We start from the raw sequence: 18,249 nt of genomic DNA on the forward strand, positions 1-18,249 counted from the left end.
CACTGATATTTCTGCAGAATCTGTGGCCTTCTGGACCAGACCCTGGTTATGGGCTCCCACCTCTGGAAACTCTTTTCTCAGATGCAGGGAAGCTTCCAGAACGGTTTCTTAGCACCCAGCTACTTTGTATGCACTTGGGTGCAGAGTTTTGAGTTGAGTTTAGGGTTATGCTCATTTATAGGACTTGTTGAGGTGTGGTTACACATTTATCATCAGTTAATGTGTGGACACTTACTCCAAAATATGAATCCATCCAAGTGTGCCTACCATGGCATGCTGATGGGTGAGCAGAGATACCTTCCTGGATTTAGGTGCTTGAGTGCCAAGAGCCAAGGAACTGTTCCTCCATGCAGCAGAACTGTGAGCTAACACCCAGGGCTCTCAAAGGACAGCTGTGGGGTCAGACACACTGTGAACTCCCAGGGTTTCAGGAATGCAAACCTTTATTTTTCATAAAGCATGTTTGGGTGGAAGCAGTGTGGAATTAGCATTGTAGCAGCACTGTACTGGGTTCTGCTGTAGCCCAAGCTTCTCCGTGGTCTTGTTTCCTCGCTGCTCCTACCTGCACCTTTCTTGTCTGGGAGACACCTCTCGTGCCTCTTGCACTGACATTACTGTGGGCATTCCAAAAGCAGGAGCTGTTCTCCCAGGCTCAAGTGCACCCCTGTGCTGCAAGGCAGCAGTGCCACCTCGGGGCACTTTCCAGAATTGGGAGGTCTGCTAAAACACAGGACAGCATTCACCTTTTCACACTCCTGCAGTACTGTTGTGTTTATGCTACCCAGGGGAACTTCCTGGAACCTGCATTACCTGCTGTGCTTCCTCAGCTTGTCCTGCTGCTTTAGGGAGTCTCTTCATGTCAAAATGCCTCTCCAGGAAGCACCTTGGTGGCCATTCGGTGTCAGCTGGTGACGACCTGGGACAGCTTGGTTTCCCTGGGAGCATAAAGGTGCCTTGTGCTGAAGTGCACAGCTGTCCACAGCTGGGGCTGTTCCCTCAGCTGGATAAGCTCTGACAACAGGGCCACCATGGCTGTTCTGGTTATTTAATACTCCACATTCCAACCACTCCTGGTACATTCGCTTGGTTGCTGCTCGGATAGGCAGCAGCTGTTGTCAGGAATAAAACCTCTGTTACCAGCAGGAAATTTTGTTTGAAGTTTAGAAGGCAAACAACTGTGAGCACTGGCTTACACTCTGTCTAGAGCTGCCATTAAGGTCAAAGTTTTCCTTTTAGTTTTAAAATAAACTTTTAAAAAGTAAAAAGATAATTTAAATACCTGCTTCCAGGTATTTTGTGTGGGGCCAGTACTAGTACTTGGTAGCAAACCAGCACTACATCTGAAGAACACAGACAAAATATTCACAATCACACATCTCTGTTACAATCCCCTTCTGTTACAAGACCTCTTCTGTACTGTGCTGATACAGACTGTTACACAAACAGGAAACTCTGTGGTTCATCATTTGGATGCCATCAATAAGCATGCAGAAGGCTGAACCAAGCAGAATGAATTTCTTCCCCAGAGTCAGATATTTTAGGCAGTGCTGTATAATCCTCCCCAATATCCCCCCTGGAGCTCCAGAGGAACCCAGTCATGGAAGTCAACTTCTTACTCTACTGCTTTTTTCCTTTTTTTCCCCTTTTGAAAGTAGCATCAAGGCAATCAGGAAAACACTTTTTTCCATTTTAAAACTCTGTTTGGCCTCTTCTTCAACAAGCAGACATTAGACATTTCATACATGAAGACTTAGATTACCAAGGTCTGAACAAAACCTGTGCTGTCAGAACATCTTCATTCACCTCATCTAAGCTGCAGCAGTATGGTTTTAAATACTGTAGTACTTACAGAAGAAAAGATTTCCCAGACTTAAATAAGAGTATTGCCTTTGGCCAGTTTGAGCAAAGGGCAGTTGCCACCACTATTTCCAGTAGCAGCACCTGGCACAAACTGCTTGGAGAATTTCTCAAGCTGGACTTCCCAGATGGGACCAGAATGAAGATAATGACTTCTGGGCAGCTGCATTGGCTGGGCAGCTGTTGGGCACATGCATTCAACCAGAAAAATGTGTTGTATTTATTTTTATTGTAATAGAAAAAAACCCACAAGTAAATCAAAACATCACTTTCTGCCTAAAGACATTATTAACATTTTTAAATGGCACAGGGGAACCTCAGCAATACAAGACAGAATAGTAAGTGTGGGCAAAAGGATTCTGTTCCCTTTCATGATTTCAGTTCCCCTGCCCCTTTGTCCAACAGCTGGCTGAAGTTCATCACCTATATACATTTACATACACTTCTCAGTCTAGTTTGTTTTCAGCTGGGTGGAACATTGAGGGCACAGTCCTGCAATTTACACATAACCATCTTTGGAGAAAACAGGTGGGGTCTCATTACCCAGTAAGAGCAAGCAAAGAGGATTCCCTCTTACAGTTCTTTTGCCACAAAACCCAAGATAGGTCCTGAGCCCAGGAGCTCTGACTATTGCAAACAATGTATGGCTGAGTGAAATTTTACCCAGTGACCTTAAAGAACGAGCATTATCTCTGCAAAGGGGCTCTGCTCAGGAGGGGAAAAGGCAGATTGCAAAATGCACAGAGTGAATGTCTTCCTTTTCTTTCCTGCCCTGAGAGGATGCAAAAAGTCCTGAAGTAGGCAGCCCAGCAGAAACTAGGCTCAGGGCATCCAGAGTGGTGAACATACAGGGCATATCCTCATTGTGTAAGTGTGTGGGGCAGAAAGCATGGCACCAGTGCTTCCATCACAGGCAGCTGTGCAAGCAAGCACAGCTGTGCTGCTTGCAGGTACCAAACGAGCACAGCTTGAGTGTACCTGCCCAACTGAGGAAGCTCCAAGATCTCTAACATGATCTACAGCATTCTGTGGCACAGTCATGTGTGTATTAAGATGAAAGGCTGGTTACTCTTCACAAACACATATGGGAAAAGACTGGAGATAATATATATACTGGACAGGAAAACTAAGCTATGGTGTAGTAAAACCAAACACCAATCCTTCCTCTAGGAGCATCAAAAGGCATTCATAACTGTCTTTCATAGAATGTTTTCTGCAAACAGGACGATTGGAGGGGGAAAGATTGAAAGCTTTTGTATAAAGCCATCTGTAGTAGCTGCTGCAGTTACCTCTGAGTCGAGTCTGTCAAATGAAATGCTTAAGGAGAAGTTGATGGCACAAGGTGAGAATGACAAGGAAAAGAAGCATCTGGGCTGCAGGGGCCACTGCTGTGCACTGAGAGCAGGTGAACATCAAACAGCAGAATGGCCTGACAATACCCTATTCCCATCTCTGCACTGGCTCCACAAGGTGCAGGACAACAGAGTATTTGACAGTGACAAAACTGCAGTTTTCCTCTATTCCAACCCCTCAAAAATACAAACTGTTATCATCCACATAGAGTAACAGTGTGAGAAATTCATCAATCTGCATTATTCCAAGAGAAAAAACCCAGCACAGGAAAGACATCTCCTTTAGGTATATAAGAAGTTTCCAGTGCAGGAAGTTTGAGATCAGTGCAGGACTGAACTTGCAGCAATACTTTACACAACAAAGCACTGGACAAAGGGCTGTACATTTGCATAGATGCTTTTTTGGCAGCATCTGGGATGTGCAATCTCCATTTACAGAGCATCAGCGGTGTCTGGGGTTTGTCTGATGTCCTTCTTATATTCCTTCCTAAATGTAACTGCTACAAAGTTATTCAGGAAAGTAGTGTATATATATGCATGAAAAGAAAACATTGTGCCTATTTTTTCATTCCCCTGTTCTTTCCCACTCACTGCAAGTAAATGCAAAGCTCTAAAAATCTTAAACTAGAAGATGTAGTATTGCTATAATCAAAGGTTAATCTAAGCACAGGACTGCTTCTGCATGTATCCCAAGAAACTCAGTTGTTCCACAGAAAAGCTTAATTTTACTGTTCCTCATTTTCTTTACATTTGGGGAGACCTAGCACTTATTTCTCATAAGGAGAGCCCTGATGTGCTTGACTGCTTTGGAAAGGGCAGCACTTTGTTGGAACTCCTACTGTGTCTGCAATTGGATACTGAAGGCAGAATTGGTCCAACTGGTATTATCATGCAGTTGCCATGCTACTCCTGCCCTGCTGTACCGTAACTCTGGCTTTGCAAGGAAAAAAAACAAACAAGAAAACAGTTCTTATGCATTAACAAGGTTCTGTCTATCTGCTGATAAGCTTATGTGTGAGAAAAGGAAACTTTTCACTTCATTTTACTTTCACCTGAAATTTGTCTCTACCACTTCTGCTCATGAGAGTCTCTTCTTTCAACTGGTTCTTTCCCATAACTCTTGGATCTGGAATGACAAGGCTCTTGGTAACCTTCAGCTCCAGGTTCCCTTCCACCACAGCAAGTCCCACTGAATTTCAGCTTCTGACTGTGACACTGACACATGGTTCAGCTTCATCACCTTTCCCATACACCTGTACCACTGCAGATATTCTAATCACATGAGTTCAGCTCTTCCTTTGAGCAAATGTCAGTGAAATATGCAGACTAATCCTGGGACACCTTCACTTCCTAGGCTACCAATACTTGCTCTGCTTTTTTTGCTAGACTTCAGCAAATACCCTTATAACAGAGGCAGTGACAAGACAGAGATGCAAGGGATGGCCAGGACATCCCCTTACTTACTTCAAGTTGTGTAATGGCCCATTGAATGCTCATGGAATGAATTTCCACTTACCAGCACAGGAGTTACATGGAAAGTGTCAGCCTACTTGGACAAGACAGCCTTTATAAATTAGTATAATACTATTAGAAATTATGGCAATATTTTTGGTAGCATTGTCTTACATGCACCCTGATAAATTCTCTCCCCAGGAAATTTTAAAACTTGTCTTGTAACTTCTTTAGAGTTAATTCTCATGAGAAATTATAAAATAGAAATCTGGTAGATTCTTGTTTAAAAAGGAAGAGGCCTGGTGAGGCTGGGCACACTGGATCACTCCTGTTAGCTCTGTCCATTATGTCTGCTGAAGGTATTGCCTCCGGGTGGCTGGATCTGGATGGAGTCCAGGAGGGGCCTTAGAGCTTGTCCAAAAGGTCTGAGAAGGTAAAGAAATAAACATCTCAAAGAGTTTACTTGGTCAACAACTCCCATTTACCACTGAAGTGCACTCACTTCCTAGAGTGCAATCAAACCAACATTCTAGAAGCGAATTTGACGAAAAGAGTTCCACTACAAACTAAAAGACACTAATTTAACCTATTAGTTTACTGTTCAATAACTAAGAAACTTAAACATGATTTTATATCATATAATCATCAGATAAGGTAGTTCTGAGTCCTAACATGCCTGGACTGCTAATGTAACACTGTCTGAAACCAGCTCTCAGCAATTCATTCTACTTAAGTGTGCAAACAAAATCCTTGTTATGCAATGGCAGTGTTCTATTAAGAACATCAATATTGAGGCCTGCCAAAAGAATAGCCTCTAGCTTACTTAAAAGACAATAGTTCAACACTCCCAGAATAATTTCTGTTGCAATCTGTAGCACCTGGCTTGTCTTTCAGTAAGACTCCCTCTGTTACAGACATTATTTGATTTTGAGAGATCTGAAGTTCTAAGAGTCCAGGGTAGAAGACCCATGTCTCACAAATAATGTGCTACACCACTGTTACGAGAAGTAAGACATAAATGATGGAGCTCACATCATCCTACTGGGATCCTCACTAGCTGAGAGTTAAAAAAAAAACAAACAAAAACAACATCTGAATTATCAAGCAGGAAATTCTTAATTTCCTTTTTTCCATATCCTCTTTTTCTACCCAATCCTGGCTTTAAAACTGCAGCATTAATTTTAAAATTGTATCTCCCCTGCCTCTTCACAAGCAAAGTGACACCTCTGCAATTATGGTGCTTAGAGAAATGACTTTGAACAGATACTGGTTGTCTGAGAGGGAAAGAACCCCTTACACTGTCATCTGAAACTTCCTCTATGTAAGAGACCATCACAAACCAGCTAGTTTAAGTTAAAGGCAGAAGAACATCCTTCTCCTCTCTTTGGGACACCAGTGCCAGTTAGCACTTGTCATAGAGTGTTGCAAGTGTTGATGTAAAGAAAATTGCATCCTCTCCTTAATCTCATGCTGGTTCTCAGACAGATCCATCAGGAACTGGTACTGCTGGCTCTGTCAAATGTTTAAGCATTAGCATGAAGCAGCTACAGAGAGGAGGGGCATCCATACTCACGTGGAGAGAACTTCAGATGGAAGGTCAGTGATATAGGAAGGGATTTTTTTTCCTGTCAGAAACTGTGCCACTTCATTACTGAAGGTGTTGCAGTTATGTTCAAAGAGGTTGTAAGACTCTCCTCTGTGCCATAGAAAAGAAATTGAAACAAAAAACCCCACAGATTCAGCAATAAATCATACAAGCAGAAAAAAACTTACACCCTTAATGAAGAATCTTACATTAGCACTTCCTCCCCCCACCCCAAAGAATTCTAAGGCAAATAGGTAAAATACAGACATCAATTCACCCTCAAATTCAATTGAATCAGGGTGGAAAATGACATCTCTCCATATCCCTTACTTTAATGCAACCATTTTTGGGAGAACAGGTGAGGTCAGGTTTCTTCAATTAAAACCACAGTAGCAGTAACGAGAAATCACAGCAATATTGACTCTGAAAGACAGCCAGAACACTAAATGTTGTGGTTTCCTGCTCTTGTGAGAAGCAGGGCAGACCCTTTACCAGTCAAGACCTTGCTTCTACTCATGTGAAAATTGGCAGCTTCACTACAGTGACTACCTATGACTCACAGGGCAAACTGCTATTTACTGAGAGATTTCATTTTCTCTGGTGATTCTCTCAAAAACATTTTAGGCATTATTGGATTTTACAAAAAACAGTGTTAAAGACTTCCCAGAAGAATGCTTTCCCAGCCTAGAAAGTAGCTCCTTGTGTGTACTGGTGCATCAGTCCAGTCCATATTAGAAGAGTACCACATGAGAGAGTAAGCAGACAGAAGCTCTGGGAGCTGGACTGGTTTCATAACACCTTCCTCCATTCTTTTTGGTACAGGTTTTCCAGTACAGGCTGTTACTTACCGGAATGCAGATTCCCCCAAAGAGGAAAGGTATTCCAGAAAAATTTCTTCAGTGACTTCAGTGTTCCCCAGATCAACAACTGTGTCTGGAGGGCCAAGAAGTGTCCCTCCCTGTAAAAATGAACAGCCAGAAGATACTGTCATCAAATGATCAGGCTGAATTCTCTTGGAGCAATCTACTGAATAAAGCTGTTATGGTTCGTGCAGGCACAAAAGAAGGAGCTTTTGGGATGTTTATCAACATCCCAAGGAGGAGCTTTTGGGATGTTTATCAAGCAAAAAGCCCTGTTGGCCTCCCTTGTTCTGCACTCAAGAGAATGAGAAGGAACATGAAACTCCCATTTCAGCTGGTATATTTGGCTCTTTGGGCTGAAAGCTCTAAGCTATGGCAAAACTCTCCTTTAGAAGCATGGCCCATCCATTTTACCTCTCTAAGAACAGAAAGGTCTGAGAAAACATTGTGGTCTGGGGCTTTTTTTACTCTTAAAAAAGTCTGCATGTAACACTTAATGATACAGAATTGGACAAGGTGTCACTCTGGCAAAGCAGTTGCAAAAGGTGTTCTGCATAGATTGGCTCTACCAGAAGAAGCAACCCCCAGCCTGAACTGAGTTGGGCTTAAACCCACTGTCCATGCTCCCCTCACCCTCAGTTCCTTGGGAAACCATGACAAGCAGCTGGCTTCAGCATCTGTCTAAATTTAGAAGTCTTTTGCTGCTTTTCTAAAAGACAGGAACACAAGCAATTCTGATCAGATAACTTTACAAAAAATTATCAGAAAATTAAGTTTAACTTACAGGTGCACAGCTGGAGATCCCTCCACTGCCATAGAAGAATTCATCCTTATGGACTATTATGGAGGTGTGCCTGCCACAGAAAACAAAACAAAACAAAAAAGTTAAAATCAAGGAAAAAAGTAAATAGCCTAGCAGATAAATCACTGATAAATTGATGAGCTGAAGGACCTAATGAAGGGAATAACTGAAAGAAAAGGTCAATGTGTTTCTGTGAGTGGGAATAGGATCTGCTGAGACATGAATGGATATGGAAGCAATGATTATCAAGCCTACTGTAATCCTGCAAGCAGTTAGGAAAGAACAGGTTTAGCTAAGAGCCCAGGCATGAGCCTCTCTCAGCTAACGGGCTGAGGGTGAGGTCAGCCCTCAGAGACAGAACTTGACCTGCTACCACCCTGACAGAGACTTCCCACGGCCTGAGAAGATGGTCACACAGCCACTGGAGACAGATCAGAGGACAGGAAAATGGATGGACAAGGGTTTAGGGGTTTTCTTGCCTCTAAAATGAAACCAAACAAACCCTCTTTGTGTGATATCAAAATTCTTGATATGAATTATAGGAAATTAAGGGGGTTTTTTGTGACTGAATGTAGATACTGCTCTTATATGACAGAAGACTTGATTCTGTAATACCTTCTTCCCACCTACTCTTTTCCTATCATGTTTAGTCATGCCTGGAATTACAAGACAAAGTGCTTGGGACAAGGACCCCATCTTAACCCTTGAAAAAGTACACATGTTCACAAAAACACAACAGCTACTAACAACACCCTATTCCATGGGGTCCACTGAGCTTTGAACAGAGTGGTTTAACTAGCACCTGACTGTACATAATCCTACTGCCAATCTCTATGCAGCAGCAAAAAGTGCCTTGCTCTCTCTTCCACCACAAAATGTTCTGAAGCTCTGAAGCATATATAACTGCATATTGAAAATACTTCCTACACCAGTGTTTTACCCACATGATGCAATTTAAATCTAGTCACTTACCAGATGCCATCCAGCTGTTTCCCTGTATGCAGAGAAAAGAAGAGTTATTAGCAATGTATTTTCCAGATTTCAGCCTACTTTCCATCAATCACTTAGGAACCATGCTTATTATTTCACCATGAGAGCAACACAAAAGATTTAATCCAGAGCTGCTTTTAAAATTTCAAATTAACTACTTAATCCCCACACCCTCTGTACTTAATCCCTCCCGACAGGCAGAGGTAGTAATGCCATCCTATCCTTCTGATGCTTACCTTCCTTAGGTGTTTTTCTACAGACCAAGAAAACATTTTCCTAAAATTAGAGTCTTCAATCAGGAGCAGAAGAGTTGAATTTAACAGATTTCATAACTGCAGGCAGCTGGCAAGCAGAGTGTATTCAGTTCTCCTTTTCATTAGCTGATGAGAGGTCTGACTTAAACATATGAGCAGTGGTGGTAGCCTCTATAATGTATTCCATGATTTCCTCTTTTCCCTCCCAACCCCTGCCCTTAAAAATTAGTTTAAGTGGGAACTGAGGTAGAGAAGTACAGCACTGAAATTTACACAAGTTATAAAGCTGTGTGTTTTCCAGAACAAAGCAACAAAGACTTGCTTCAAGCACCACCACACTGATAATATAATTGGGTCTCAGAGAAAAGGTCCCTTTTAAAATGTGTTTCCAGTTCCCTAGAAGTAGGAGACCTAAACCTCTTTGTTGTTCATAGTAGGATCTCAAGATTAAACCTATTAAACCTCAAAAGGTCACCAGCTTTTACTGCTCCAGGCTCAATTATTTTATCTATCATAGGCTCAATTATTTTGTCTATCATAACTGAAAGGCTTGGTCCCTGGTACCCTCCCTTTGGGAGCTTGGAGGGAGCTGGTGCATGCTGAGGGAGATGCGTTATAACTTCATTTCCTGAACAAGGTGCAGAACCCCCAAAAAGCAGATTTAGAACAGAAAAACTTTGTGCATACCAGCATTTGGTATTCTCTTGAACCCAAGCACTAGACTGAGTACTCCTCTGGCCACAAGAAAAAGCAATCACCAACACGTTTTTTTCCTCTCAGGTCTGAAGCAAAATAGGTACCTGCTTCAGATGAGGGTCATGGCAGAGCAGAGGCAGGGAAAAGGCTGTTGTGACAACAGAGACATCAGCTGAAGTGAGCATGTGTAGCTTTGAAGCAGGAGGACTGATCTGTCACTCCCATGGGTCACAGCCAGGCAGCAGCCACATTCCCTGTCAACCCATTGCACAGAAATGTGGGCTTGGAGTAGGATGAAGGCCAAGAGAGAGAGGCCATGGCAGAACCAGAACATTGTGTTGCAGTATCTCAGAAGCATCTGCTGGCCCCTTAGCTTGTCCCACTGCTGTGCTTCGTGAGCCTTTGGCCTTTGCTCCACATGCTCCCCAGGAGAGGTTTCACCTCACACTCCAGAGCTGCCAGCTCTGCAGCCCATTGGCCCTGCAGGCTCAGCACCACAGGCAGCACTGGCCTCTGCTTGGCTCTACCCTTTGGCTTTGCCCAGTTAGCATTCTCTGTATCTATTAACAAACTATTACGCATTTGCTCATGATAAATCACTTTTTCACTAGAAACTTGAACTTTATCCTTCAGACCAGAGAAACAAACCATTTCAAAGGCAGCACATATTAGAATCGTGCCTGTCCTTTGCATGCTAAATTGAAAGAGAACATCTTAGTATATTTACTTTCACACACACCTGCAGCAGACAATAACAAAATACTTTCCAGAGAGTTGGCACTTTGTACCTAGATACTGAATGCAGGTGAAAGAGCTGTGGTAGATATTGACAATGTCACAGGTGCTGCCAGGACCTGCTCATGCAATTACAACACCTACCTGAAAATACCATTGCAGCAAAAGCTACACAATGGGCTGCTCTAGCAAGGTTGCAGCCCACAGCTCAAGGGAAGTGACTCTGTCCTCCAGTTTGACACTTGTGAGACCACATCTGGAGTGCTGTGTCCACTTTTGGATCACCACAGTATAAAAGACACTGACATACCAGGCTGGAGCACTTACTGTACTGAAGAAGAGCTGAGAAAACTGGTGTGTTCATCCTCAAGAAGAGAAAGCCAAGAGTCTGTATTCCTGTCTACAAGTACCCAACAGGTATGGATGAAAGGGGACCCTTGCTCTGCTCAGATAGCACAGAGCAAGGCAACAGGTGCTAGCTGGAAAATGGGAAATTCACAATTCAATAGGAAGCAGGGAAAACATTTGTCATGAAGGTGGTCAAACACTGGAGCAGGAGTCCAGAAAGCATATGGGTTTTCAATCCTTGAAGATACTTAGAACTCTGCTGTCCAGAGCCCTAAAGAATTTGCTCTTGTTGGCTCTACCTTAAGCAGGACTTCTAGAGGTCCCTTTTCACCAAAGTAATTGTCTGTATGTACAAAACTCAAGCAGAATTCAGGAACTGGACTTTGTTTTGGACTGCAGTCCAATCTCTACTGTTACACATGAAGTCTGTAGCAGTCCAAAGCAGAAACTGCCAGGGCAGTAGCAGAACAGCTTTTGGCAAGTGAAGCTGCCTATCTTCACAAGGCAGGTCTGTCTGATGCTGCTCAGCTTGGCTGGTTTGTGCCAACACTGATTTGAAAATCTTAACGAAGCTGCAGACCCACTATTTTTCCTTGGCTCCTAAAAGTCATTAACCAAGCTGGCATTGTGGAAAACACACACCAGATCTGCAGCACTGCTGACAATAAGGCATCTGTGGTTGCTCTCAGCCTGCTGCAGACAAAATATAACCCCTTTCTTCCACTGATGGACTGTGTCTGGTGAGAGGCAGTGCAAGCGTCTTCAGTGACAGCCCTGCTGGGGGAATTCCATGCCTAAGAAACCTGCCATTATTGGCCACATATGCATCAAACAGAGACATCCAAGACTGAGAACTTTTGCTAAGCTGCTGCAGTACCCCAGGCTTCACAGCTGGCTGTTGTCATTTCAACTCAGACTGAGCCACAGAGGAATAAATCAATGGCCACCGGTTTCTGAGGAACTCGGGCAGCTCCCTTTCCTGCTGCTCAGCAAGAATCTGTGTTGCTTGTCTGCCATGTAAGAGGTTATGTACAGAAATTCATGGACACAATCATCTTCCCTCTCAAGTCTGCCTCTGGTGGGAACCCTCCTCTATGACTCTTCTTGCCCTTTCTCCCAGACTCAGCCACTGCACAGAACAGGTGACAGCTCACCACCACTGCCACCCCTGATAAGCTAAGGCAGAGCAGTCAGGGCAGCATGCACTAATGAGCTATATTTTGCCTTCTGCTTGACATTGCTCACTACACACAAAATATTTTGCCCAGAGTCTCTGAAGGCTTGATACGCACAACAGCCCCAACAGCATGACCAAGCAAGGCTACAGCATTGCTGTGAGTGCTGAGACACAAATTGTATCTGGGCCTTGCAGCAACACTTTCCAATAAAGCTGCTTCTGGCAGCACTGTCCACTTGAAAGCCAGAAGCTCAAGGTTGCCATGAACTTCCCCAAAGAGTCCTACAGTGCAATAGAGCTGACATCCCATAGTCAATCGAGTGGACTGTAAGAAGGGATTGCAAACACAATCCAGGATACTGGCAGATATCATCACATTTCCTGTTCTTCCACTCCTTGCCACAACACTCCAAACCCCTATGGTCACTGCAGTGTGGGTAGAGCTGTGTGCTGGTGCTGCCACCAAAACCAAACATTTACTCATAACCTGAGGCTGTCTATTACTGTGTAGAGATTCTCTCAGTCATTTCCAAAAGCTCTTGCAGCAATAAATTGCAGGCATTACTCTTTGCTCATACCTACAGTAAAGCTAATCCAAAGGATGCACATGCTCAAAATGCAGAACAGGAATGTCCTGATGGGATGATGCTCTTTTGGACACTTACTGTATCTGAAGGAAGGGTTATCCAGAGGATGGATACAGGCTCTTCTCAGTGGTGACACGGAATAGGACAAGAGGGAATGGGCAGAAACTGAGGCACAGGAAGAGCCATCTGAACATGAGAACTTCTTTACTGTACAGGTGATAACACCCTGGAATAGTAGCTCAGAGAGGTTGTGGAGTTTCTCTCACCAAAGATACTCAGGAACCATGTGGACACAAACCTGTGCCTGAGACATGCCTGAGATGTCCCTGCTTGTGCAGGGAGGATGGACCAGATAACCCACTGTAGTCCCTTCAAACCTTACCTCTTCTGTGATTTTGTTATCCAGGTAAAACAGGGAAACAGCAAGATGCTAACTAGTTTAAATATTTCAAGGGTCAGGGGCTGTTGAACAGGAAAGGTCACTGCAAATTTAGATGTACACATTTGATCACACAACATTTACTGCATATGGCCAGGCTATCAGGTATCAGCCCTCCCACAGAAACTGCCCATGTGCCAGCTCAGCCTGAAGTAAATGTGAAGCAAATCAGCTTAATTGATGTGCATCCATTCCAAGCTAATGCAAGTCAAGGTACCTTGTTTTCATCACAGACCATGAACATGGACATGAAAAGCTACTGCATTATATTTGTGAGAGTTTCAGGGGATAGCCTGTCAGTCTTTGGAAATATGATCACCATGGTTTTTGTTTGGGGATGGTTTTGTTTGTTTATTTACTTTTTCATTTTTCCCTTGCTGATGTGCTTCTGTGGCTCTTTCCTGAAAATACTCACAAGAACCTGGGGGGGGTGATGTCAGTTCAGCATAAATCTGTGTGCTTAAGCATCTCAAAGATTCAGTTTCTTTCAATAAGGCAGAGTAAGTAGCAAGTAAACAAGCTTTTATATTTACTGTTTTATTTTCTTTATAACATTCATAGCTCAAATATTTTAATGGTGTTTACATGAGCCAGAAACCTATGAGAAAAATAAAACATAAACAATTCCAGGACCCTCAGTTTAGTCACAGGAACAGGGAGAATGAAGTAGTTAGATTAGTTTCTTGTAAAATCAATTCAGGAGACTGTAATTGTTTAGATACAGGGGTATTTTGAAAGAAGAAGCAAGCCCATATAATTTTAGAATACAATCAAACTGGATTACTTCCATGCTTAGATTTGTCTGGAAAGCCAAGCACAAGGGAGATTAGATGCTCACCAATCTTTTTTATAGTCACAGTAATTTATTAATCTTGCGGGCCAAACAATGTTGATTATTCCTGTGCATTTAAAATATCAAACAAAAGTGGCATTTGTATATTAATCCAAATTATTATACTGAAGGGCAGAGGAGTTCTGAGACATGAGGGAAGGAACTGTCTGTGCAGATGGGCCCTTAGTTTACCCCATTTGGAGTTCAGGCCATCCAGCCCTCAGTGCAAGATCTACACCTGTTTTGAGCTGTAAGGAAATAACAGGAAGCTCAGTATCTTTAACAGTATATTTGTGGTCTGCAATGGATATGCAAACTCCAGAAGACCATAAAAAACTCTAAAAAAAAATGTAGTGAACTGTTCTCCTGTGGAATCGGAAGTTATACAATTTGGTCAAACAAGGCAAGTGTTGGTAAGTGTTCCTAGCAGTGCATTGCTTTGCATATTGTTGTCATTTCCCTAGGACAATCCATTAAGATTCCTGCCTTTTATGAATTGAAAATTACTCTAATTAGGCAAACACTCTCTTCTATGTGCTACCCAGTGCGCTCAACCAAAGCAAAAGAGAAAACCTAACAGAGAGGGAGGAGCCTGCTTCAATTCCCTTCTCCTTGAGGTGCCTAGAGAGAGGCAGAAGTAGGCTATATTGGGGGAGGGTAACACATGCCATTTTCGTGAAATCCCCAGCAAATGCTGGGAGCAAAGCTGATAGAATATCTTGCTGAAGCAATTCAAAACTGTTCAGAACAGATGGAGGAGAAGCAGAGAAATGTGCTGGCCTGGGAAAATGGAACCAAGCAGAAGGCACCTCCTTTCAGCAGTTACCTTTCGCTCCAATTCCCTCTGGGCTGTTAAATCCCTACAGCTGAATGCACCACTTAAAAATTTCAACCAAAACATACTCCCAGTCCACTCAACATTAATTTACACTACACTGAGCCAAGGCTGCTGCGGTTAACCAAGCTCCCAGCTCACTCTGTGAGTCACAAAAGCAATAACCTCAGTTACAGGACAGGAGAACTTTGAGCTGGTAGATATTTTTCTTTAAGCCTATGATGCAATAAGGTTTTAATCTTCCTTAAAGACTTCTCTGCCTTTGGACATCTATTTCAAAATCAGCACTGCAAGCTGAACTATTCTCTTTTCCTCTTTAGCCTCCACAGAATCAGATGGATTATGTTTTCTGTCTTGGCAACAGAAAGCTTACTGCATTCAGGTCAACATTTCTCATTATTATAACAAGTATTTGAACAGCCAAATGTAGTCACAGACTGAGAGTAGGGGAGAGAGGACCAACAGTAGCTATGGAGAACATGTAATGTAAAGCAACATAAAAATTAAATGTGCTGCTTCTGATACCAAAGGCAAGTGAACTACAATTTTTGGTCATGTATCCTTCAGAATAGGAATAGTCACGAAATTACAGAAAGCTTACAGAAAAGTAAGAAAACTAAAAGTAGTCTGGGTAGAGAAAGAGTAAACTGGCCAAGAAAAACAAAGACTGTCCAAGGGACAAGACCAAGTCACTCTAAAGCCTGCTATGAACTGTGCTAAACATCTCTGCCTTCCAGATTCACTAAACAACAACAGAGAGAAACGGTACTGAACAAGTCAGTGTAAATTTGGCAGTGAGAGCTGACCCCTGACATGGCCCCCAGAACCTCTGGACCCTGTCAGCACAAGAAGCCACAGTGCAGTGATGCCCTTGCAGTGGTCAGTCTCACAAGACAGGATTCATCCCCCTCTGGCAAGGGGACCTGAGCTGCTGTGTTCAAGCCTGACAGAAATTGATTTTAGCACAATCAATTACGGTATTTATTTTTTTATTTCTAAAACAATGTATTTCAATGTAGGCAACATTACAGGATTATGACTGAAAGCAAAAGCATTGTTTCAAACTTGGCATTGATGAAGAGAATACTGTAAGTAGAGATGCCAAGTGTAAATCATTTAAGAAATGCCTTCTTCTTTGATTTTTGTGACCTTCCTCGAGGACCTACAGTTTCTGAACATCACTAAAGAAAGAATTGATATTGACCACCTGAGGGTTGATATACAGAATAATAAGAAGAGTTTTTTTGTTGTTCTTCAGGGAAAAAAGGGTCTATGCATGAGGTAAGAGGAGTATTCTCTCAATCACTTGGCTCTTGGGGAGGTTTCCAAAATCATCTGAAACAGTGACAAGCGTGAATGCATAGAAGACACAACTTGAAGGAAGGAAGGAAGAAAGAAAGAATGATTTGTTTTACGGACAATCGTGTCACAGGATGCACCATCTCAAATGTTCTGCAGTCTGCATTGTCACTGTGACCACGCGGGCCTAGTTGGCCACATTCCACGAACACATCTGAACACAGTTACCAGGCAGTACTAGCAAGCAGCACTTCCCCTCCTACCCAGAAGTGTTCAGGTTTTTAAGCTTTCCTTTTCACTGCTCAGATTCCCAAAATTTACCACCAAACTATATCACAAGCACAAAAGTTTCCAAGTTGTCTGAATAGATTAGAAAGCATCAAAATGAAGTAATGTGCTAGGTGTTTTTATGTGGAAATTCAGAAAGCTACAAGATGCCAAGACTGACTTTGTAGGCAAAAAGGGAGGTAAAAAGCCTTTGCTTGATCTGTGTGGAGATTGGCATGGAGATAATTATAGTGGCAACCTACCTCTGTTTACAGTCTTTGCTTGGACCAACACTTTCATATAAGAGTAGTTATACTCTACTCAACTCAATTACAGGTAAATCATGCACCCATGTAATCTCAAGATTTATAACTCTTAGCACATGATAAAACATGGCTATTTCACCTGATAGGCGAAAAGCTATTTCCCTACAGGCTACAGTAGAAGCAATTCTGACCACATGAAAAGTTTTGAGGTTATCCAGTGCAGGAAACACACATCTCCCAAAGTGGTTGCTGCTAAATGACTAACAGAGCACAAAACACATGATCCCTGTACTATTTTCTTCCTAACTTTGCAAACCTATCGTTGACCTTCGTGAAACCTCATGCTTTGGACTTTCATTTTAAGCTTGCAGGAAATCACAAGAATCTCCTCATAGGGCAGATGAGCAAAGTGAATGCCAACAAACTGTAAAACAAGATTACACAGAGCCATCTGTTCAGACACTGAGTCTGTTGAGAAGTCTCATCCCACACAGACTGCTGGTCTGACACAGGTCAGAATCTGCTCATAACAGGTATAAAACACTCTCCTGTTGCATTCCTAATTCACGCTTCCAAAAGTTTAAGCAAAACCTGTTTCCTTTCAATCCCAAGTTTCAGGTTCGGTTGGAAATGCTCACAATCTCGACAACACATCCAGCAGACTCCTACAAACCCTCTGAAGGAGAGGGAGGATAGCTGCACATCACCAGCCCAGCCCGGCCTCACCACAACATGGAGCCGTTCGAGCTCCATAACCTTGTAAACGGCAGGCACCTTTCCTCAGCTCAGCCTTGCGGCCGCACACCGGCCGGGCTCAGGGAGCCGCGCCGTGCCTCCCTGCAGGGGCCAGGGAACACTTTTACTGTGCCGTTAGGAAATACACCCGCGCAGCGACAACGGGCGGCTGCGGGAGAGCAGGCTGGACCCAGAGCAGCTGCATCTGCCGCACTGATCGTCCCGAAGGCAGCGGGGTCCCGCAGCCAAACCCCGCAGCGTCCCCAGGCACCGAGCCGCCGGGCAAGCCCCGCGCATCCCGAGCCGCGCTGCACCCGCCGGACACCGGCGCCGCCCGGAGCGCCCTCGGGGAGCCTTTCCCGGCGGGCCGCTCCCTCAGGGGAACGATACCGGGCGGGGACCGCCATCCCCGGGGCGGCAGGCGGCGACTTCGGCCCCGTTTTCCGGCGCGGCAAAGCCGGGCCGCGGTGGTCGGTGGCGGAACGGGAGCCCGCGGGAGGCGGCGGCCGGTGCGGCCCCGGCTCCCTCGCCGTGCTCTTACCCAGCATGAGGTGGCTGAGGCGCCGGGCCATGCCCTTGGACAGGTCGTACACATAGAGCTTCACGGGGTGCAGCGCCAGCGGCTCCTCCATGGGGACGGTGACGCGGGCGCGGCCGCCGGGAGGCAGCCGGAACCCTTGCAGACAAGGTTGGAAGGCCCTTCCCTCCGGCAGACGGAGGGGAACGGGAGGAAAAGGCGGCCCCGGTGTCGGTCCCCGGCACAGCGGCACCAGCGGAGAGGTGACAGGCGGGGAGGAAGGGGCCACCCTCCCCGGGCGCATGCGCGGCCGCCCCGCGCCTGCCAGGCCGCCCCGTCACTGCGCGACGGCGCCGGGGGCGGA

At 44.3% G+C, this 18,249-nt stretch overlaps 1 protein-coding gene across 1 annotated transcript; it reads right to left on the minus strand.

The window, feature by feature from the left end:
- Positions 1-2,067: 2,067 nt before the first annotated feature.
- Positions 2,068-18,224, minus strand: DESI1 (desumoylating isopeptidase 1). The gene is made up of 6 exons (XM_005488682.4): positions 17,910-18,224; positions 8,881-8,902; positions 7,891-7,960; positions 7,095-7,204; positions 6,235-6,357; positions 2,068-5,086 (listed from the first exon to the last, which is right to left on the minus strand). The coding sequence occupies exons 1-6, from the start codon at positions 18,187-18,189 to the stop codon at positions 4,993-4,995; spliced, it is 699 nt and encodes a 232-aa protein (XP_005488739.3). The 5' UTR covers positions 18,190-18,224; the 3' UTR covers positions 2,068-4,992.
- Positions 18,225-18,249: the final 25 nt, after the last annotated feature.

This window comes from Zonotrichia albicollis, chromosome 4 (genome assembly GCF_047830755.1).
Source record: "Zonotrichia albicollis isolate bZonAlb1 chromosome 4, bZonAlb1.hap1, whole genome shotgun sequence".
Lineage (NCBI taxonomy): Eukaryota > Metazoa > Chordata > Aves > Passeriformes > Passerellidae > Zonotrichia > Zonotrichia albicollis.